Here is a 23,994-nt window from a genome sequence, read left to right on the forward strand (position 1 = left end):
ACCTGAGCCGAAGGCAGCGGCTTAACCCACTGAGCCACCCAGGCGCCCCAGGAATATGTATTTTTAACAGGTAACTGATGCAGATGGCCCTAGACCACATGTGGACTACTGTGTTCTGTGAACTCAAACCTGTCCCCAGGACCAAACTCACCCAGGGCTTTTCAATACTGGGAGCTAGGGTGCAGTATGGAATGCCTTCAGGAGGAACAAATCCGACCCCTCCTTTTTGTGGTGGCAGTAGGGGATGACCTGGAAAAGCACAGTTAATATCACTCTGTTACATTGGGCAGGAATCCTATTTTGCTATTTATAACAGGGCAGTGGATTTCTTTTCTACCTGAAAAGTGGGGGAGGTAGGAGGGACATGGGACTTTTTGTCCACTGAGCAGTGGACTGTATCTGTTTGGTTCAAGGCTGTGCTTTTTTAGGTAAGCACTCAAGCACATGTTGAATGAATGTCAAGAGACAGAAATCCTGAACTGAGTAGACAGGAAGCTGTAAGTGGTCCCTCTCCAAGTTGCCATCACTCCCAAAACCCAGTTCTCCTTTTCTTAAATTTTTCTTTTTAAGTAATCTCTACACCCAACATGGGGCTTGAACCCACAGCCCTGCCTTTGAAGAATGGCTCCATTACCACCACTGTGACTCTGGACAATTCATTTCCTCCTCTGTGCCTTTCTCTGAGTCTTCATCACTGTTAGCACCTCACAGTGCCATGAAAATGAAATAAGTTGATCGGTGCCTATCAGAAAAGAATCCTGACGGACATCCAAGAAAGCAGAACCCTCCCCTGGAGTTTGCCTCCATGACCACTCTGGGCCCAACAACCATTGTGTAAACTATCTGCTATCAGTAGAGGCAGAGGAGGCGCCGGCTGGCAGCTAGTGGGGCTCTTATGAGAAAGAAGCCTATGCTATCTGTTAGGGACCTACACGGTATCGGAGATCCTTAGGGGCACCTGGGTGTATCAGTTCGTTAAGCGTCTGCCTGTGGCTCGGGTCATGATCCCAGGAGGGAGTCTGCTTCTCCCTCTGCCACTCCACCCACTTGTGCTTGCTCACTCTCTCAAATAAATACAAATCTAAAAACAAAAACAACAAACAGCTGAGATGCTTCAATTCCAAATTCTGTGCTCTTACACACCATGATATACCACATGTTTAAGCAGAACCAATCTCTAAAAGCAAAAAAACAGAAATACACTATAGGAAAACACTTTCAGAGGCAGTCACCATGGTATTAAAGGGTTAAAAGTCTTACAAACAAAGCACATTCAGCAGGGTAACTGAGGGGGGTCTAGAACTGCACTTTGTATGCCTTTGTCTTCCAAGCTACTTTCACACCACAGGTTAAATGTGGACATAATTTATCTAAAAGCAAATTAAACTAATAGTGATACATATAATTATGTAACACCTTAAAATCAAATTATGTAAGGTCCTCAACTGATACAATCACAACTCCTCATTTTTGTTCAGATTTGTGAAAACACAAACCTCTGCATCTGTTTCCTGAGCCTTCCTGCACCTGGAGCAGAGTGAAGTTCTGTCCTCCTGGTGGTGCCCCGGTGCGTTACTCTGGATTCCCCCCTGACAACCACACACTGTGGTTTCCATAACAAGTTGCTTGCAAGTGGTTCCGTACCCCCAGGCACCAGTTAGGTCCCTAGTGAATGGCAGCTTAAACTATATGTGGGTGGTTCCTGGGCCCTGACCTGGCCACTCACCTGGAAAGCCTGGGCCTTAACCCTTTAGGACTCAGCCACTGGCAGCCTACTACTCACTGTTGTCCTTACCCACCAGTTGGCACCTCAACCGACATGTGGACTTTAACAGACTGCACCTAGCAGGTGGTTAAACTGCACAAAAAGGCAAAAGCACAAAATCAGAAGATAAAAAGTTCATAAAGTCTTAGACAAAATCTAGCAGGTCAGTCTGCTCTGGAGGGCCAGATGGCTTGCAATTTGCTTTGTTCTTGTCTTTGGTTCATGATGCTAACAGGACAAGCAAAGCAGAAAACAGAACACAGATGACGTCTCTCCAGCTTAGTGTTCTTTCAACACCACCACACCATCAGATAACTTGAAGATACTATGCAAGGACCTCACAGATACTACACAGAGGGCCAAAACAAGAGAGCCTGTACTGGGGCACAGGGCAGTCCCACAGAACTAACACTCGGATATTCAGTGCTGGCCACATAGATAACACATTATATCTCATACCTCTAAAAGATGGTGTATTATAAAGCAGCCATAATGACATGAGAATATACTTAAGAGGAAAAAAACACAAATTGAAATTATATCTTGGGGGCGCCTGGGTGGCTCAGTGGGTTAAAGCCTCTGCCTTTGGCTCAGGTTATGATCCCAGGGTCCTGGGATCCTACATTGGGCTTTCTGCTCTGCAGGGAGCCTGCTTCTTCCTCTCTCTCTCTGCCTGCCTCTGTGCCTACTTGTGATCTCTGCCTGTCAAATGAATAAATAAAACCAAAGAAAAAGCCAGGGCACCTGGGTGGCTCAGTGGGTTAAAGCCTCTGCCTTCTCGCTCAAGTCACGATTCCAGGGTCCTGGGATCAAGTACCACATCGGACTCTCTGCTTGGCAGGGAGTTTGCTTCCCTTCCTCTCTCTCTACCTGCCTTTCTGCCTACTTATCATCTGTCAAATAAATAAATAAATAAAATCTTAAAAAAAAAAAAAAAAGCCTACAAAGTACAGCTCTGTTTGCTAGTGTTTCTAATAGAGGAGCAGCACCTACTGTTCCTAGACCTGGATCATCACGTATCTTAGTTACTGGGCACACAGTCCTATGGATTGGTATTTCCTACCAATCAGCTCAAAATAGTAACGTATCCATGTACACACACTATTCTGAAAAGTATTTGATCCCATCTTTAAAAAGAACCCTAGACTACTCTTACGTGGATTGATCTCCGCTTTGCCCATCCTCTGTGGGTGAAAATGCCAAGCACTCTGGTACAACTTAAGCGGTTTCCCCATTTCCTTTAAAAATCTATCCTACTGCAGTGGCAGTAATGGTAGGTTGTGATGTGGCCTCTCACTAGCCTGATCTGATTTACTCTGGACTTCCACCCTTGCTCTCTACTTAAAATCTCCCGGCCGTTTGTCAACCAGACTGGTTCCCCCCAAGCCTTTGCACAGCTAGCTGGCCCCATCTCATTACCTGCTCGAGTATCAGTGACCATCCTGTACCCATGTACACAGCAACTACTTGCGTCATTATCCTGAATCGTAGAATGTTTGACACCCGTGACCTATAGGCACTAATACGAACGGCAGCCCTAGTTAAAGAAAAAATTTAAAGACATCACAAAAAAAAATTTTTTTGTCCCCAGGATGGGGACAGATTATTGCCCCAGACTGAGAACACTGTCATAGAGGATAGTTGAGGAACTAGAACATTCAGTCAGCAAAGTAGCATCCAGTATTTTCTGGGCCTGGTACTGGAATACAGATGCCTGCTAGAGCACTACTGTATTCTGAAGACAACCATGTGACATGGGAGCAGAGGGTGACCTAACACTGATCTAAGTTTTTTCATGGATAACGCTGAAGTAATGAGAAAAACAGCCACACAGCAAGAACTTCACAAAACTAAATTTATTAAAGAAATCTCTGTGGGTATTAGGTCTTCCCTCCCAGTTTTGGCACTAGTATGTAGGTAGTTTTTAGGCATTAGTGTGTGCACACGAATTACCTATGGATATCATTAGAAAGGCAGATTCTAATTCAGTAGACCTGAGGTGAGGCCCAAGAGTTTTAACCAAACCCCAGGTGACTATATCCACTTAGTAGCAAGTGAATGGATGTAAACTCAAAATGCATGTACTTTAGAAACCAATGTGAAATGTTTGGAAGTCATGCTTCTAAACAGGACAGGAGGCAAGCTTTCCTGGCCCTGACCCCTCTAAAGTGGTTAGGGAAGTCTCCCCATTTGCTCCAGGCTCCAACATGTTTCAGGACTCACCCAGACGATCACGGAGAGGTAGGGCTGAAACCCAGTCAGATCACCAAACTCCCAAGAGTCCTTTTTCTACTAGGCGAGGAGCCCACGGAGTTTAATTTTTAAAATGGGGAGTCAGGGGCACCTGGGTGGCTCAGTCTTTAAGCATCTGCCTTCAGCTCAGGTCATGATCCCAGGGTCCTGGGATTGAGCCACACATTGGGCTCCCTGCTCCGCAGGAAGCCTGCTTTCCCTCTCCCACTCACCCTGCTTGTGCTCTTGTTCTCGCTGTCTCTGTCAAATAAATAAATAAAATATTTTTTAAAAGGGGGGGGAGGGGAGTCAACTCAACTGAATACATGACATGGCAGGACCAAATGAAGGGCAGGGAGGTTCATATTAAATAGGAACCCAAACATGAAAACATACAGATAACAACAAACGGCTGTAGTAGTATTAAAGGGCCATTCACTTTCTACACTTACTTCTGAAATGTTTTAAACAAAATGAGCATAATGCTATCTGTTCTGTACAATATACTGACTCCCCAAGGCAGCTAGCACCCGCCAGCAGAAGTTATATATATTCACCAACAATTTGTTCTCACGTGTATATTCCAGTTGTAGTTGTTACTGTAATTACAGAGGTTAAGACAAGTCAAGTCCCCCCTCCTGCCATGAAGCTGAACCACAAGAATCATTCCCACACAAGTTTCACTCTGTTTATAATGTGACAGTCCTGGCCCTAGAGTCAGACTGGAAAGTGAATGCATGCTAGTATTTTAAGTGAAACACAAAGTATATGGTAATACATTTTATAATTCTCCCCTTTAACCAACTGTATCTGACCTCTCTGTGGAAGACTTCATTATCACAAAGACAGAAATGTCATATTTCCATAACAATGAAGGCACACCAAAGAGATTGCTGGGTTTTAAAGTAACTACAAAGGCAGGTAACAAATTAGAGAACCATTTAATGGCAGTGAAAATGCCGCCTGAGAAAAACTGAACTCATTAGTCACAAGTGAGTAAATTATTGAACTGAATTAACATGTGCTCAAAATGTAAACCCTAAATGGAAAACTACGAACCATCAGCCAAGCACTGTGTCCAACGGCCAGAGAAATGGTGACTTCTGAATGTCACTGGTTCAGTGACAAGGAAAAGACAGGAAGTTTTACTTTCACACCAGAGGAAGAGCTAACTGATAAGGGTAACATTTCTCATATACCAACACACAGAATTAGCCCCTTTTGAGCCCTACATGCCTGGCACAGGTCTAAGAATTCTGTAAGTATTAAACTACTTAACCTTCTGAGGGCTATCACTTGCCTCCATGATACAGATGAGAAACTGGGGCAGAGAAGAACTTGCTTAAGGTAGCACAGCAGATAAAAAGGAGGACAGGGAATCAAATCCAGGAAATCTGCCTCAAACAACATGCTCTTCTAGGCTTATTTTTGCTTCAACAATCCTATACCTTCTCATTTTAAAGGAAAATTGAATCTGAACAGTTAAATCAAAATTTAATCCCAAACATGACACACCGAAGCCTGTAAAATACCCTTTCTCAGACGCAAGTGCTGGTATAATCTCTAGTGAAGAACAGAATTACTAAATAGAAGGGAGCCTCCTGCAACGTGGGAACACTGTACCCCACCTTTAACCAAAGCGCTACATTCAAACCCCAGCGCTATATTCATACCCTCCCCTCTACAATCAGTTTCCATGTGACTGCCGCACCGCCACAGCCTAACAACAAGAGTGTGGGGAGCACAGGCAACGCTGTGAAGCTCACGCTTCGATCTGCCAGGAAACACTGGCATCCAGAGGACGACAGGGTCGTTACCAGCTATTCCCAATGAAGCTTTAAGTGGCTGGAGGTCCAGGGACTTGAATATGGCCAGGCTCCTTTCACAGAACACACAACAGTAATATACATTTCACTGAAAAGTTTTTATTGGCCTTTTGGATAGAAACGGGAATTTATTTGCCAGGAAGGATGATCCCATCATACTGAAAGAGAAGAGATTTTATTTTTTCACAACAGGAGGCAACAGCAAAGATGGCATCAAGGGCTAACATTTGAGAACTCACATCTGATACATAAATTCAACTCTGAACCCCACATCCCTTCTGAACTAAGCAGGAAACTGGCCAGTTTTAACAACTGCTACACTGTGCTAAACTGCACCACACCTTGAGGAAAGGGGGCTCCTATTAAAGACCTATTCCTCCCCTTCCAGCTACCTGTATATGTGGGGTGGGGAGAAACCCGGATTTGGGGTGTCCAAACCACCAACCCTGGAAGCCCACATTTGTCAAGGTGCCCAAATACTCTATCTTTAAAGAAACTACCCACCAAGTGGTGCTGGATTGTGCACCCCCAAATCCCAACTCCATTCACCAACACCACATTCCACCAGTCACCTGGGATAAATCAGCTTTACCTTCTGCTGGAACCAGCGCATGGCCTCCTCTTTGCTGATTCTGTGTTTGGCCCCAATGCAGCCTGTCCTGCGCTTCTTGTCTGCGATGCTGAAACCTGGCCTACCCAGCACCTGTCCCAGGAATAACCAACAGTCACCTAGCCAGCTCACAGTCAAGAGTAGACGGACAAGACTCACACATTGGAGATTGATCTTCAAGAGTCACCTGGTGGCCCAATGATTTCTGGAACAAGAGACCCATGATCTCAGGGTCTAATAAACCAGTTACCGGCATCCTGGACAACACAGGACACTAGAGGTCTGCTTTGGAGGCTGGAACTTGCGGTACCCCCCACTTCCCTGCCCAACTTCCAACAGTAGCTAAGGATTCTCCATCACTGCTCCCCAGTCTCCAAAGCACATTTTAAAAGTAACATTAAAAGAAAAAGGGGGGGGAAGCTTACTGTAAATATGTGCATTACAGAAAACTTAAGATTTTGAGAAGCACAAAGAAATAGTTATTCTTCTCTTCTGCTTCAGCTCAAAAGTGCTTCTTAAAGGCTTGCTGTTCTCAAACCCTATGTGAGGGTGCTGCCATGACTCGATTCCACACTAGCCAGGACTTCCGGTTTTTGCTGTGTGGTTTTACGACTGGGCAAACATGATGCGGTAACACAAATGGTCATTTCTACATTGAAATCCCTATCCTGACTGAGCAAACAGACACCTCACCCAACTCACATCAACGTCCTCTGGATGGAACACACGCTATCCCCACGGTCTAAGGGAAGGAGCTGGGAAAAAAGCAGCCTCCGTACAGCCAACCCACACACCACATACAGCGCCAAACTCTCCAATTTTCAATTCAGTGGGTGGAACAGTTCTTCCTTCCACCTATTAGTCACACTGGTGCTTGCTAGATCCTAGACATAAGCTTCACGATAGCAGGATCTTGCCTATCTACTCAGTGCTGCATCCTGCCACCTGCCACAAACAAGGCACATCTTCCCAAGGGGCAGAACACAAAGGCAGACAACACTCCAGGCTTCGATCCAACATCAAGGCAGCAAGCACAAAATAAAGGAGTAGCAGATCCCACTCTCCTCACAGATCAGGAGTAGAGAAGACTAAATATTCGTACCACATAGAAGTCCAGGCCGTAGATCCCAATGCTTGGGTCATACTTGATACCAAGATCGATGTGCTCCTGGATCCCAAAGCCGAAGTTTCCAGTATCAGAGAAGTTATTTTTTCTTAACTCATACTCTCGAACCTAAGGAGAAAAATGCAGCAATCACACTCATTGTCAACTCAAATCACCCCCACATTACTAGCTTAGACCTCAACACTCAGGACCCCAGAGATGCAATTTAATATAATGTGATCCTAAACAGAATCTCATCATTTCCCCAAGACACCAAATCACATCCCAACGATGGATGTCATAGAACTTTCCAAACCTCTAAAAGGCATGGAAAAACCCAGAGAAATCATGAAGAACAGTTTAAACCTTGCTGAGTGCAGGAAACACCCTTAAGAGATTAAAAAATAATAAAATAAAAATTAAAAAGCCAAGGCACCAAAGACAGTACATGAAGTATAACCACCACCACCACCATAACTATCTACTTGTTAAGTCGGCACTCTATTATTATCCCAGGATGAGATCAGCCTCACCTTTAGACCTTTCTCCAGGATTTCTTCTGCCTTGGCCCCACGGACTGTGCAATGGACAGCAATCTTTTCATTTCTCCTGATACCAAAGGATCTAACCGTGTATCTAGCTGCAGACAGGGGGAAACAAGGAATCAGGTATCACACTCCCACTGCACTCACCTCTTCCCCGGAACATCATCTCCATAACTCCCAAGAAACGTTAAATACCTACCCACATCCCAAGTGATGGCATTCCAACCAGTGTCACCTACATCTCGTTTCTTCCATAACACAGAAAACATATTTTTCAACTCCCAAGTCCTCCGTCATACTTAGGCAGTTAAGAGCTCGAAGGGGACACTTGGGTGCCTGTCAGTCAAGCATCTACCTTTGGCTCAGGTCATGATCCCAGGGTCCTGGGATAGAGCCCTGCTTCGGGCTCCCTGCTCGGCAGGGAGCCTGCTTCTCCCTCTCCCTGCTTGTGCTCTGTCAAATAAATAAAACCTTAAAAAACCAAAAAACCAAAAAATGCTCGAAGTCATAATGTCTAAGTCTCAGGATGGGCCAAGTTCACAGCCAGAATAGGCCTCTAGAAAGAAATAGGATAACTGTGTTCTAAAGAAAGTAAAACATTAATGAAAACACCTAAGATTCTCTAAAGCATTATTGTAAGGTTGTCCTCATATTACAGATGAAGTTCTGGGAGGTTAACTTGCCCCAAATCACAGTCGGTAATAAAAGACAGGATCTGAACCCAAGAACCTGCGGTATTCCACTACCATAAAGCAATGGAACTTCAAAAACAAAAAAAGCAACAAAACGCTAACATCTACACTGAGTTTGTAGATGGCAGGCACTTCAAAGAATCCGTTTGATCCTTCACAATCTTACTACCTGTTATCATCCCCTTTAGACAAATAAGGAAGCTAAGGCCCAGAAAGGCCAAAGTCACACCAGCAAATGATGGAGCCGGGATCTGAACGCAGCCTGTCCAGGTACACAGCTCTGACCTTAACGGAGCCTATAAATTCAAAATGTGTATCAACATTTGGAATTGTACGACAACAACTGGAATGTACGACATTCCCAACATTTCTAACTTTTCCAACTTTCCCTGGAAAAATCTCTACTTGGGACTCGTCCTACCTTAATCTCTGCTAACTTAAAAACCTGGTATTCCAACAACAAACCCAATCTTGAAAGTTAGATACTTCTTGGGTAGCTCAGGAAAGTAATGCTTTAAAGGGACACCAACTGTCACTTTCAACATGGGCAGTAGAGAGGCTGGACGCCAGGTCAATCAGTAAACATGTAGGCATACCGAGCCTCCGGTCCTCTCCCCCAAATGTCACCACTCACCTTTGGAGAACACGGGGGTCTGGCCTGTGAGCTGCTCCAGCACCTTGGCTGCCCGTGTCAGTCTGTCTCCACTCTCCCCCACACAGATGTTGAGGCAGAGCTTGCGGATGCGAAGTTCCCGCATGGGGTTCTCCTTCTCACCTTGATCCTGCTGCAACAAGGGAAGCGGGGCAGTCAACACACAACCCGACCCCAGACGGCCGCGAGCCCAGCATCCGTAGACACAGCATACCTACTTCTAAAGCCCTAAGGGTTTAGAAAGTATCACGGTGTCCGTGTGGGAGGCACCAAGGCAGAAGACAGCTCGGGACTGGCTTCCCTCCTCCATGCACGGAACGGGTTAACAGAAACTTAGGACAGGTATCGGGAGTTCAAGTTACAGGGAGAAGAGGAACCCCAAGGAGCTCAGCGTGTAGGGTGTCGGAGCGCGTCCGCACTATCCCGCCGACCGGGGAGCAAACAGAATTTAAACGCTGGGGAAACAGGAAACATGTGGTTGTGCGACCTCCCCCATTCCATTCCGAAGCAGCCCGCTGGCCGCGGCAGGAGGCTAGCGCCTTCCCCAAGCGCAGCAACAGGCTGAGGCTCCCTAGCACCCGCCAAGTCTCAAGTTCCCGGGACGGTTAACAGGTCTGGACACCGTGTGCCAGCCACTTCGTTCGCTCCCCTCGCCCTTCCTGCAGCCGACGGGCCGAGCTTCTGGGCCCTCCCGGTGGTTGCCCTGAGCCCGCTCCTAAGACGGCGGGAGGGGAGACCACAGGGTTCAGCTCCGCGCCCTCGGCCCGCACGACTCTGCCAGTTTCGGCACGGCCAGCCCTACGGGCTCCCTTCTTCTCAGGCCGCGGACAAGGCACTTCCCGCGCCCTCGGCCCGCCGCGGATGAAGGCGGATGAAGGGAAGCAAACCCGGGCCTCAGCTACTCACCGCCATGGTGGAGAACAGGAAGAGAAAGTGAAGCTTCCGGCCCAGGGCCTTATGGGTCGGGAGGCGGGCTCTTTCCCCCGGATACCCGGAGAGCTGCGGCGGAGTAAGAGGGGTGGGAGCGGCGCGGCGTAACGTAGGACTCGGTCTGGTGGCAGCCGCCCACCGCCGCGAGCCACCCTCGCGGACCACCGGGACCCGGGCTTTCCAAAAATTCTCTTTTAAAGCTCCCCCAACCGGCTTTTCCTTGAACTTCCGGTCTCGTGGGTGCCCTTCCTTCCCACAGTCTCCGGACCTGGTGGTTCTTGGAGTGATGAGACCCAGGACTACGTGAAGTCAATTGTGCAAACTGTAATGCATATAATTTATTCGGTAACATTGTAAATAAATGGAATTTATACAGTGAGAACAGGGATGGCTTAAGAGGCCTGAGCTTTGGAGACAGTTTGCTCTTGTCTTGGCTACACGACCCAGAGCAGATTACTAATTAGACCTCGTTCAGCCTCGGTTTTTCTCAGCTTTAATATGGATACCTATATTATAGAAGATTGTGGTGAAAATTGTGTAGAGCACAAAGTTAAGCTCGCAAGAAGGGTTACTTTTTTTTTTTTTTAAGATTCTATTTATTTATTTGACAGAGAAATCCCAACTAGGCAGAGGGGCAGGCAGAGAGAGGGAGGCAGACTCCCTGCTGAGCAGAGAGCCAGATGTGGGCTGGATCCCAGGACCCTGAGATCATGACCTGAGCCGAAGGCAGAGGCTTTAACCCACTGAGCCATCCAGGCGCCCACAAGAAGGGTTACTCTAAATATAAACTCACTATATCCAAGCAACCCTTTACCCTCCACCCCGCCAAAAAGTGTTAGATATGGTTTATAATCAACAGTCATCCTGCACTCACAAAAATGGCTTGCAGATTAGTCTCTGACAGGCTCCAGTGGCAAACAATAATAGGGCTTTCTGGTTTATGCTAATCCTCAACAGGACCCACATCCCAGGGAGAACTTGGTATTGAATCTGCCAGTTTCTCTAACAGGAATAAATGGGCAAAGGGCTTTGGTGAAAAAGGAGGCAAGCCTCTTACTTCTGCCATAATTCCCTTCTCCCACTGCTACAGGGGAGGTAAAATCCCCCAGGCTCTTCTGGTTTCATTAGGTAGGGATGCAAGGGACTTCTGGAAAGCTGGGCTGATGGAGGAGAGCAAAGAGAGATACCCCTCCTCACAACCTGCACCTTTGAGCTTCCTCCATCAGGCAGCCAGTAGCTAGCCAGGATCGAGATCCCAGGCCTCAAACAAACCTCTGGGAGGAGCAGAGCCAAGGGAGAGGCTGCTCCAAAACTTGGAAGAAAGAGACAAGACTGCGGAATACAACACACGATCCTGGATTTTCTTTTGCTATAAAGCATGTTTTTGGAATAATTGACAAAGTCTGAATCAAGTCTGCAGATTTCAGAGGTGTACCCATGTTAATTTAGTATCTTCATTCTGATTACTTGACCTTGGTTATATCAGAGAATATTGTTGGATTTACAGTGTTTGTTGTAAATGACCATCATGTCTTCAGCTTACTTTCAAATCAGGGAAAAAGTGGTAAATAAGATTCGGGGAATCTGGGTGAAATAGCCTCTTGCAACTTTGTGACTCAATTTGTTAAACTAAAGTTAAAGTAACCTGAGGGAAATATATACCTAGGAAATATAAAACAGCTCATCCTACAAATCTCAGGCTCATTCCCTTCCTCTCAACTTTTCTGCAACGGAACTTCCCTGTAATAGTGCTCACTTGCCTCCAGTGTCCACACCCATGTGAATGAGAGTAGCTGATTACCATGCCCAGCAGGTACCAGTTCACTCAAACTTCAGCATCCCTGTGGAGGAAGATACTGTTGTTTTCCTGTTTTACAGATGAGCATAGCACACAGAAGGATCAGTAACTTTGATAGACACTATTTAAATTAGGCAGTTTAACACCAGAGTCTTGGTGTTCATCTAGGAACTGATGAACTTGGCCTGGGCCAAAAGCTGCCCTAGACTTTCCCCTTTACACCTGTTCCTTCCTGTGACCCTAGCTCTCTGGTTCTTGTACCAGTCAGGCACCAGAAGGAAGATGAGGGGTAGCATTAGACTGAGCACCCCACCTGCTTCCTCCTTGCTTACAACATCAAGGTCAGCAGAGGCAGAGGCAAAAAGTCTTGCTGTGCTTTATTCCCATGCCTCAAACTCATCAGCAAAAAGAAAAGTGCATTAGCAGGGCAGATTTAAGACCATTTGGGCAAGAGAAGAGTAAGTCTAAGGCTTCTCCTTGAGCCGTTCTTTTCCAGCTGTGGCTCACTGCTCACTTCCTGGCCGCTTTCATGGCAGACTTGGTGACTTTGCCACCGGTCGCTGCTTTTTTCTACACAGCCTTGATGACCCCAACAGCCACCGTTTGCCTCATGTCACGCACAGGGAAGCGACCTAGGACACAGGGCATGAAGAAACAGGTGGCAAATGTTACCAGCGCACGAGCTATAGGACACTGGCACAAAAGGTCAAGTGAGTGATACTCTGAATTATACATAGGAGTGCATTAACTTCAGGAACTCATAGTAGATCTCATTATATCTGTTTTACAGTTGGGGAAACTGGGGCAAAGAAGTAGAAGGTCACTTTGCTGTGATGGTTGAAAACCCAGAAAGTCTCACACCAGCACTTACATTTTTAGCCACTGGACTGTCCTACTTGCATAAGTAAAGGGCACAGGGAAAACTTTGCTTTTAGTGCACCCACCACTAAATAATACTATTTAGTAGTATTATTACTAATACTAATACTCCCAGCCTCCTCCAAGCAGCTAGCTCCTTCTCTGTGCCCATCACAACCACCCATATGATGGATCTCCTATACATTCAGCTGTGAACCTGGCAATTGCTTCTCCTAGAGGTTCCTGAATGCTCCTCTGATTTCAAGTTGTGGAGGGCAAGGCTTTGGCATCTGGATTCAACCTCATAGTATTTTTGGCAGAAGTAGAAAGAACTAAACCAGCTTTGCAAGATTCATGTGGCAACGTCTGTGGCCCACCTCTAAAATTAGCCTTTTGAAATTCACCCCCTTCCCCATTAACTGGGAGGCCCTGATGGCAAGGACTTGTTTGTTTACAAATATCATCTAGCACAGAGCAGGCACTATGTAAAATTGCCTACACCCTATATATTTGAATTCAGAACATTCTAAGTTAATTGTTCAAACCTAGCCATGCATAATATACTTGAAACAGACTCCTAGGCTGCAGCCTTGACCAGGTGAATCTCTAGGGGTCTGAGCCTCTGGGTTTAATAGGGTCCATCAGTGGTTCTGATTATCCACCAGGTTTGAAAACCACTACACTGGAAAAAGAAAAGGAAAGAAAAAAGGAAAAAGAAAAATCCTTACTAATCTCTGCTTTATTCACTTCCTCTAAATCAGAGTTTCTCAAATTGATGTGCATCCCAGTTACCTGGGGATCTTGTGAAGCTGAAGATTTGAATTCAGCAGGTCTGGATGGTTCCTGAGGTTCTCCACTTCTAACCCGCTCCCAGGGGATGCCCGCGCTGCCGGTCCACCGACCACACTTTGAGTAACAAGACTCTAAAGTGGCCCTGCCTTGCTGTGTCACCCTAGGCAAGCCACAAGCCACTTTCCTTTTTTTTCTTTCTCCCCCCCCCCCTTCTAATCTGGAACTCTGGTCCTTCTGACCAGGTTCTGCAACCTGGCTTGGGAGTGACGCGTTGGCTCCCTGGTTCCAGGAGGAGGAAGAAGCAGCTCCTAGGATCCAGGTGCTGTCCAAGGTGCTTACCAAGGGGCAGGTACTCTGAGAAGCTTTCCACACACTGGGCTTTCCTGGAATCACCTGAATGGTGGCCGAGTCCCCAGACTTCAGGGCTTTGGGATTGTCTTCCAGCTTCTTGCCCGAGCACCGGTCAGTCTTCTCCCTGAGGTCTGCAAATGTGAGCCATGTGGCAGTCCAGAACTGGTGAGCAGCCAGCTGCCATGCTGCCAGGGTGGTTGAGAGTGATCATCTGGAACCCAGGGTGGGATGGGAGCCAGGAGGGTGTCAGCCCAGCATCCTCCAGGTGAGGTAGTCCTAACCAGCTAAGGGGTCAGGCACCTTGAACACTGTATGTATGTATATATGTATGTATGTATGTGTCTATGAGAAAGTGAACAAGCACACCAGCAGGAGAACAGGCAGGCAGAGGGAGAAGCAGGCTTCCTGCTGACATGGGACTCTAGACCCCAGGACCCTTGGGATCATGACCTGAGCTGAAGGCAGATGCTCAACTGACTGAGCCACCCAGGTGTCCCATCTTGGACACATTTTAAATTACAGTGAGCGTTTGAACATTTGTAGAGTATACCAAGTTCTGTGCTAAGTATGTCTCATGCATTCTAATTTAATTGGCATAGCACAGGGCCTGGATGATTTACCCATGATGAAATAGCAGGAAGTGGCAGAGCTGGGGATGAGTGATACTAAAACCCACACACATACCTGTTATTTATGTACTACCTTTCCCGGCCATTTAGAAAAATGCATTACAGTAGCAACTAACTAACTTGTTAGGTGACCTGTTGGCCCGAGGTCAGCTGTTTTACCTATCATTACCTCGTGTAATGCTCCCAAACTCACTGCGAGATAGTGCCAGCCTCCATCTTCAGAAGCAAGAATGTGCCAGGCGTTGCAGTCAGAACAGCCTCCACATTCTAACTCTGGGCCAAAGAAACACCCGAGAGCTCTAACATACAGATTCCCAGTTTCCACCCATGTCTACCAAATCACTCCCTGGAACCACTGGGGAAAATGTTAGGAATCTGCATTTTTGAGATGCATCCCAGGTGATTCTAATCCACCTGATTTGAAACTGACTACTTTAAGTCTTTAAGACCATACTGTGGAAATGAACAAGACCATTGAACTGCATTGTTTTGTTTAAGGGCAAAGTGACAAAGAAGTTATAGTCAGGATTCTAACCTGGACAGTCTGACTCTACCTACACTGCCGGTCAGTGCCCACTTCCTGGATGACCCAGTGAATCATTCTGCTCATAGGACAGCGTGGCTGTCTCAGGTGACACCCCTTAAATGGGCCTCCTCACCTGGGAGATGAACCTCGCTACTTCCGAGGGTGGGTCATTCTTACTGTCTCCCACAACATAGCCCCGCCTGATGTCCTTCACTGGCACATTCCTCACATTGAAGCCCACATTATCTCCAGGCAGGACCTCAGCCAGGGCCTCGTGGTGCATCTCTACACACTTGACCTCTGCGGTGATGTTGCAGAGGGCAAAGGTCACCACCATGCCTGGCTTGAGGAAGCCTGTTTCCACCCACACCATGGGCAAGGTGCTGATGCCTGGGGGGACAAAGCAACCAGAGCTGTCAGCAGCCAGACTTCAGTGGGCTCCCAACCCCAAGCACCCCCATATAACATATGCTCACCCCCAATCTTGTATACATCCTACAGAGGCAGCCCCAGGGGCTTATCCGTAGGCCGGGCCGGGGGCATGATGGAGTCCAGTGCTTCTAGCAGTGTCATGCCCACCATGTTTCCTTCCTTCCTGATGATCTTCCAGCCTTTAAACCAGGACATCTGAAAAAGCCACCAAATGTGCAGCTTGCTTAGCTTGAGGGAGCCTGTCCCAGGTGCCAATGTGTATTGAACATGGGACCTCAAGCAATTTTTTTTTAAGAATTTATTTATTTGTCAGAGAGAGCGAGAGAGAGCATGCGCGAGCACAGGCAGACAGAGTGGCAGGCAGAGAGAGAGAGAGAGAGAAGCAGGCTCCCTGCCGAGCAAGGAGCCCGATGTGGGACTCGATCCCAGGACACTGGGATCATGACCTGAGCTGAAGGCAGACGCTTAACTGACTGAGCCACCCAGGCGTCCCAATTTTTTAATACATTCTGAGCCTCAGCTTCCTCATCTATGAAACAGATATCACCACCTACCTTGCAGGCTCAAGTAAAGGCACAAAAAACCACACACAATCCACCAAGCACAATGTTCGACATGTACTATACACCCACTAAATGGTGGCCGTTACTCTAAATCTTGCAGGTGTTGCTCCTCACTTGAGCCAATATTTTTAGGAAGCAGAGATTCCTTGAATCTGATTAGTCCTTGGGTCTCATTTCATCTGCTCATTATACAGGAGGAGCAGAGAAAACATGCAGTACAGTTAAGTATGATTCAGGAATGAGAATGCAAACAAGACTCAAATACTCTAACATTTATACCTTCTAAAGACTAGTTGTTCCCCAACATCTTAGGCAAGGGCAGCATTATTGAGCATAAGGCCTTCTAGAAGGATATGACCTTAAGGATGACAATGCATTATATACAGGCCTTTTAAGTTGATACCATATTTGCTTCTCTAAAAACCTTGGCCAAAGCTCACCAGAGATATCATCTTTGCCTTCAGATATAGATCAGTTAACTGGGATTCCAGTTGATGCCTTTCTATGGGCCAACTTCCTGCTCAAACACCAGCCTCATTGATGAAGATAAGCTCTTCTGTTAGTTTGATGAACTTAGCAACTAACTTGGCTCTATGCCAACTCAGAGGCCTAACTAAGCCTATGAGGTCAGCATTATCCCCATCTTAAAAATGGGGAAACTGAGGTCTCTGATGTCACAGGTATTTCTTGAAAGTGGAGGCTAAACCCTAAATCTACTATCCAGTCCACTGACTGCATGTTTTGTTCTTTTAGCATTTAGAACATACTAGATACGGCACCTGGGTGGTTCAGTCGGTTGAGTATCTGCCTTCAGTTCAGTCATGACCCTGGGCTCAAGCCCCACGTCAGGCTTTCTGTTCAAGTGGGAGCCTACTTCTCCTTCTCCCTCTGCCTCTCCCCCTGCCTAAGCACGTACACACACTCTCTCTCTGTCAGATGAATAAATAAAATCCTTTAGAACATACTAGATGCCTAATAAATACCCAAAGGTACAAAGAATGAAATCCCCTATTTCACTAGCTGAACTATGTGGTAATACTTAGGAAATGAGGAAATGGGCATCAGAGCTTCAGGTTTCTGTTCTACTGTTGCTTAGTAGAGCCTCCCACTGCCCCCTTCACCACCCAATATAGAGGAACAGATCATACCATGCCTCCCTCACCCTTACCTTTTTCTTAGCACTTGTCATCATCCACTATATTACCACCATCTCCAGAAGACCATTAGTGTCCCAGCACCGTGTCATCTTGTTTGCTACCACACCTTCAGCACCAAGGACAGTAGCCAGCAGGCAAATATCAACCTACCACCCAAAGGAACACACTGCCCAGTGATAACTCTAATCTTTCCTAAGGACAATTGGGCAGTATGTGTCAGAAGAGTCGAAGATAATGCCTACCCTTTGTTTCACTAGAAACTTATTCTAATTAAGTTGAGGACACATGCAAGGATTTATTTATGAAGATGCTTATGGCAGTTTTTAACAAAACTAGAAACAATATTCTTAGAAGCTGGTGACCTTGGGCTATTAGTTAACTACACTGTGTCCAAGTTCTCTTATTTTACATGGGAATAAAATGCCTTCTTTACAGGGTTGTGTGCATGTAAAGTGTTTAGTCTGGTGTGTGGCACATAGTAATCTCTCAATACCATTTTCCCTTAATAAAGGGTATGACCACACAGTCTAATGCACCTCTGTGATCTACAACATAAAACACCCACTAAATATTCAACATGTTTAAATGGCAAAGGAAATTTTAAAAATAAGGAGTTTTATAGAAAATTACATAGTTTTAGTCCAGCTGTGGATATCTAGAAAGAACTGCATGAAAACTAGGTTATCTATAAGCCATGAAGTTTATGCTTCATATTTGCATGAAAGGGTCATTGTAAAAATGTTAGACATTACTTTTATCTTCAGAAAAAGATTATGCTATGTAAACGTGGAAGAAAAAGCTAAGAACCCTCAAGACAGTTGTGGAAAAGGTAGGCTTTAGGCAATAAAGTAGTAAGGGATAGCAGCTAGTATTTGAGCACTAACTGTATGCATGAGCTGATCTCATTTAATTCTCACAGTCCCATGAAGTGAGTCCATTAGGAATTAATATTAAGAATATTAATTCCTTATTGTGGGCAAGGGAGAAAGCTGGGGTTTGACCCCAGGTCTGATGCCAGAGATAGACTTCCTTTGTAGGGAGACACTCATTTAATAATTTTAAACATTGCTAGAATCTGGGATCCATGAGCACAGTAACTCTATCTTAGGCACACTTATATTGCCCTGACACTTCCTAACTTGCCTAGAGAAGTAGATGCTGTGAGCATGGACTAGAATTCCATACTTTGCGAGGACTGCTCAACAGAACTTTCTGCAATGATGGAAATATTTTGTAACCTCACTGTCCAATATGGCAGCCACATGTGGTTGTGCAGTCCTTGAAATATAGCTAATACAACTAAGGAACTGAAATGATTTTGTGCAACTTAAATTATTAAAGTTAATACCTGGATGGCTCAGTTAATTGTCTGCCTTCAGCTCAGGTCATAATTCCAAGGTCCTGGGATCAAGCCCTGCATCAGGCTCCCTGCTCAGTGGGGAGTCTGCTTCTCCCTCTCCTCCATCCCTCCCCTGCCCCACTTGTGTTCTCTCACTCACTCTCAAATAAATAAATAAAATATTAAAAAATAAGCTTAATAACCCCATGTAACTAAGTGCTACATTGCACAATGCAGCTCTATGCTTACTAGTTGTGTAGTCTTGAGTAACCTTTGTTCATCTGTAAAATGGGGATCATTCACAGTGATTGGCCCATTAGCATGCTATAAATTCTGGGTATTATATTCTCAAAGACACTCAAAGATTTGAGTAGGAAGGTTGCATTTAATTAATCCCATCCCAGTTCTCACCTTGGTGCTGGGTTCTATCATGTTGTCCCCATACCAGCCTGAGATGGGCACAAAGGCGACAGCTTCAGAGTTGTAACCAATCTTCTTGATATAGGCCTTCACCTCCTTGCTGATCTCCTTAAAGCAGGTGCTACTGTAAGGAGGCTCCATGATGTCCATCTTATCGACTGCCACAATGAGCTTCTTCACACCCAGCATGTAAGCCAGGAGTACATGCTCATGGGTCTGCCCATTCTTGGAAATGTCAGACTCAAGTTCACCTACACTGCTTGCCACAATCAGCACAGTGCAGTCTGCCTGGCCCAAGTGACAGAGGGGAGAAGGCCCAACTCAGACTTGGCCAGGGACACCCACTGCCCACCCCTGAAGCAGAGCCAAGACAACTCTGGTGGGACACCCACTGCCCACCCCCAAAGCAGAGCCAAGAGACACTGCCCATCCCTGAAGCAGAGCCAAGACGACTCAGAGCCAAGATGACAGAGGTGCCTGTGATCGTGTTCTTGTTGAAGTCACGGTGACCTGGGGCATTGATGATGGTGATGTAGTATTTTCTGGTCTCAAACTTCCACGGGAGATGTCAATGGTGATGCCACGTTCCCACTCTGCTTTCAGCTTGTCCAGCACCCAGGCATACTTGAAAGAGCCTTTCCCACCTGGGCGTGGAATAAGAGGGAAAGGCCCAGGGTCACCCCTATATCCAAAGCTGCCCCATCAACCAAGAAGGACGTTCCAAAATGAGTTGAGAGTCAAAGGGATGGGAACAGGGCGGTGTATGGAGAGACCTTTGAATTTTTCAAACAATAGAATTTATTACTTGTATAATTAAGTTTCTCTTTCAGAGCTGGTTTGAGAGTCACAGTGACCCAGGGCCAAATGATAAAGTGCCTAGGCAGGCATGTGGACCTGGCACAAGGTCAGCAAGCCTTCACATCAGTAATCGCAAACACGTAAGTAATGCTGACCCTGAACTTGGAGCTGTTTTAAGCACTTAACGTGGGTTAGCTCATTTAATCTCACAACAACTTAGTGAAGTATTACCCTTATCTTGCAGACGAAGTAACAGAGAAATTAACTGACTCACCCAAGATCATAGGATTAATAAACAATGGCATCAGGATTTGAACCACAAAGCATCAGACTCGAGTTCAAAATCTTAACCCCTACCCTATGTTAGTTAAGTGGTATCTATGACTGATAATTAACCATGGCAGCCTGGGGAAGTTGAGCTGGTTTCAGCCCTACCAGCTTCTGGTAGCATGTTCAAGTTAACATGCTGGTCTTGGGTATACTCTACCACTTGCCGGCTCCGGGGTCCTGAGCATCTGTTCATTTTGGCTCTAATTAGAGCGAAGAGTGGAGAAAAGGAAAGACTGGAGACCAGGTGGCTTCCTCAAGAAAACTAATTAGTTTGAAAGATAGAAATAGAACCCATGTGTCCTAACTTTCGCTACCGTAGGAACTTCTATTTTATGAAGTCCATTAGAGTTTAGAATATTCATTAGATAAGCAGCTATCCAAGAGTGGTCGGGGACGCCGAAACCTTTTAGGGTTTGCATGATCAAAACTGTTTTAATAATGCTAAGACATTATTTGCCTTTTCCCTCTCTCACTTTCTCATCATTGTGCAGTGGTGTTTTCTAGAGGCTACATGACAAGTGAAATCACAACAGGTTGATTGCAGAAACAGATGAGAATCCAGCTGTCTTCTATTAAGCCAGACATTAAAGATATCAGCAAAAATGTCACTTTCCCAAGATTCTTTGTTTTGAAAAACAGTTATTTTTCATACATAAAAAAGTGTCACATTTACATTAATATAAGAATTTATTACTACTATTTTTAAGTGAATGAAGCATTTTTATTTTATTTTATTTTTTTTTTTAAAGATTTTTTTTTTTTTATTTATTTATTTGACAGAGAGAGATCACAAGCAGACGGAGAGGCAGGCAGAGAGAGAGAGAGAGGGAAGCAGGCTTCTCGCTGAGCAGAGAGCCCAATGTGGGACTCGATCCCAGGACCCTGAGATCATGACCTGAGCCGAAGGCAGCGGCTCAACCCACCGAGCCACCCAGGCGCCCGAATGAAGCATTTTTAAACCTCAGTTTTAATTTTGAATATCATAAATATATAGATCTAATTTACATAAACAAACTCATTGGGGTGCCTTTAAGAATGCAGAGGGTTCCTGAGACCAGAAAGTTTGAGAACCACATCAGTTCATTTGTTTTTCCATAGCAAATGGCTAGGCTTCTACCATATTGGCTATGGATCAGTCTCTTTCTCATGGTTCTAATGATTTCCTTGGCAGCCCCTGCCACGTAAGCGCCCCCACAACAATTCTGACTGTACCCGAGGAAGCCAAGATGAGGAGAATAGCTGATGGCACTGATTTATGACCTGTTGATTTTTCTCCTCCATCCTATTTCTATCTCTGCAGCAGCTGGTTCTACAGACTACTCCGGTCTTGTCTGATGCTTCACCAGCTCTAAGATCCCTGGCTCTCCCTTCTCCTTCCCCTGCATGGGGTCTTGCTCCGCCCATCCCAGGGCTCTGTCCGTCACCATTTCCAATTCACTCCCATGGTTTAGTCTCTAGCCTGGGTTTCCGTCTTGAGCTCCAGACTTCAATATTCAGCTTCCCTCCTGGATGTGCGCACAGAAAGCCCCGTGGACACCTCAGATTTCCCACGTCTAGAGCAGACCTATTCGGACTCCAGATCAGCTCTGCCGCTGGTAGTTACTGACCTTCCAATTGCCAAAGCTGGAAACTTGGGGGTCACCCTCAACTCTTCTTCCTCCCTTGCCCCCTCCTCTACAGCTAACTCCTAAGTTCTGTGGATTCCCCACCTCCACATCCTTGGGTTCCACCCATTACTCTCCATCCCCACTGCTGCTGCCTGAGCCCAGGCCACCGTCCTCACTCCCGTGGTCGACGACAACAACCTCCCAACCTGCTTCTCAGCCCCTAGCATTGGGCCCTTTAGCCTGTTCTCCCCATGCTGCAGCAGTGTGCTCTTCCTAAAAAGATCTTGCCTGATTCCCATCACTCCCATGCCTGAAATCCTTTAGTTGCTGCAGGGAAAGTGACCAGGCTCTTTGGCAGGACGCTCAGGGCCCATGTCTCCTGCCCTACCAGGCAATGACTCTCCATCTCAGATGCTCTACACCTGCTGTTCCAATCTCCTTGTGGTCACAGACACTTACCCCATTTCCCCAAGGCCCAGAGGAGATCCCTTCCTTTGGGAGTCCTTCAAGGTTTCTCAGGACATGTTCATTGTCAATGACCTGGGCTCCTACAACACCCATGCTGTTATGGAGCTTATTGTGTGATGGAAGGGTGCGTGGCCAGAAGTTTCTGGGGGGCAAGGCTTGCTTGCCCTTACCACTGTATCCATGGGGTCTACCCTAAGGTCCATGGTAGATGCATGGAAAATAAATCCTTTCACTGCTTCTAAATGGCAGCTTTAGCTCCTGAGATATGGCATGGCAGCTGTGTCACAGAGATTTAAATCTTGGCACTATCCTCAGGTAAGCTATTTAACCTTTCTGAGTCTCATTTGTCTCACCTGGAAAATGGCAGCCACAGCACCTGCCTGGCATGATTGAGAGGGAAAGCACCTACCAGCCCAGCAGGTGCTCAGCAGAGGTGAGCATTCACCTCCCCCACAAGGAGGAGTCCCTCCTAGGGAATCCAAGGCTAGGAAGGAGGGGTGGGGAGGCGCAGGCAGAGCAGCCTCACCTCTGAAGTCTCCTTCTCAAACCTGTCAACTTGTCAATGCCACCACATTTGTAGATGAGAGGCCCTGTCGTGGTGGACTTGCCCGAATCTACGTGGCCAATGACCACAATGTTGATGTGGGTCTTCTCTTTGCCCATGCTGGGAGTTGCTCAGAGAGAGGACAGGCATGCTTTGGGGCATGAATTGCCCACTCCTGTCCCGAGCTTCTCTTCCTTGGGACTGGGTCAGCCAGTGGGTGGACTCTCCCCCTCCAGGCTGGGATGAGGGTGAGGCTGCTGCCCACCGAAATGAAGCTCCTTTGGGCTTTCAGATGCTGATTGATACCTCCACCCACCACCCCTAGTACAGGCTGGGCATTAGGAAGTGGCCCAAGGGTCAAAGACGGGCCTGGGGTGGGAGGTGGTCCCCGAACTTGCTGTCCCGGGGTATCAGGCCTGTGTGTTTGTGGGAGGGAGGCATCTTGGAAAGGGTGGGGAGAGAAGGAGCAAGGGGGTCAGAGCTCTAGCCTTTCACATAGGTGCCTCTTGGTCCTGCCTGGGCATCACAAACCACATGGATTTATCCCTGTCTCCAGCCGCCTGCATACGGCCTGACCCATGGCAAACCCTGAGTTTGGTGAATGATGCAGAATAACTGCTACCACCTGCAGGGCCCAACTCCTGTACGTACTGTCACCTTTATGCGACCGCTTACTCCACCTGAGCAATGAGGAAGTTGAGGGTCTGGAGCAGGTCCGCTGGGGAGAAAGTAGCAGGACTCAAGTTGTCTGACCCAGAGTCTCCACCAGAGCCCAGCGCTGCCTCTCAGTGAACCCATGCCTGAAGAAAGGCTGCAAGTCCGACCCTACTCATTTCCGTGGTCCCAGCCTCCAGCCCTGGCTTGCTAAATGAAAGTTTAGGGTAGGACCTGGGAAGAAGATGAGCAAGGACCAGGGGGCGGGCAGTCTCCCACAGGGAAGGGCTAGCCCCAGAATTGAGGACAAGCTACTGGACTGAGGCCAGTACAGTCCTGGCAGCCTCCAGAGGTTCTGGAACCATCCACAC

At 46.7% G+C, this 23,994-nt stretch overlaps 1 protein-coding gene and 1 pseudogene across 1 annotated transcript; both read right to left on the reverse strand.

Moving 5' to 3' along the window:
* Window positions 1-5,902: 5,902 nt before the first annotated feature.
* On the reverse strand, window positions 5,903-10,455 carry RPL11 (ribosomal protein L11). Its single transcript, XM_047727369.1, has 6 exons — window positions 10,334-10,455; window positions 9,410-9,560; window positions 8,072-8,178; window positions 7,536-7,667; window positions 6,416-6,526; window positions 5,903-5,981 (listed from the first exon to the last, which is right to left on the reverse strand). Exons 1-6 carry the CDS (start codon window positions 10,337-10,339, stop codon window positions 5,952-5,954), a joined length of 537 nt encoding a protein of 178 aa, XP_047583325.1. The 5' UTR covers window positions 10,340-10,455; the 3' UTR covers window positions 5,903-5,951.
* Window positions 10,456-12,665: 2,210 nt separating this feature from the next.
* LOC125098111 (putative elongation factor 1-alpha-like 3) lies at window positions 12,666-23,088 on the reverse strand (annotated as a pseudogene).
* Between the last annotated feature and the right edge of the window lie 906 nt (window positions 23,089-23,994).

Source organism: Lutra lutra, chromosome 4 (genome assembly GCF_902655055.1).
Source record: "Lutra lutra chromosome 4, mLutLut1.2, whole genome shotgun sequence".
Taxonomy (NCBI): Eukaryota; Metazoa; Chordata; class Mammalia; order Carnivora; family Mustelidae; genus Lutra; species Lutra lutra.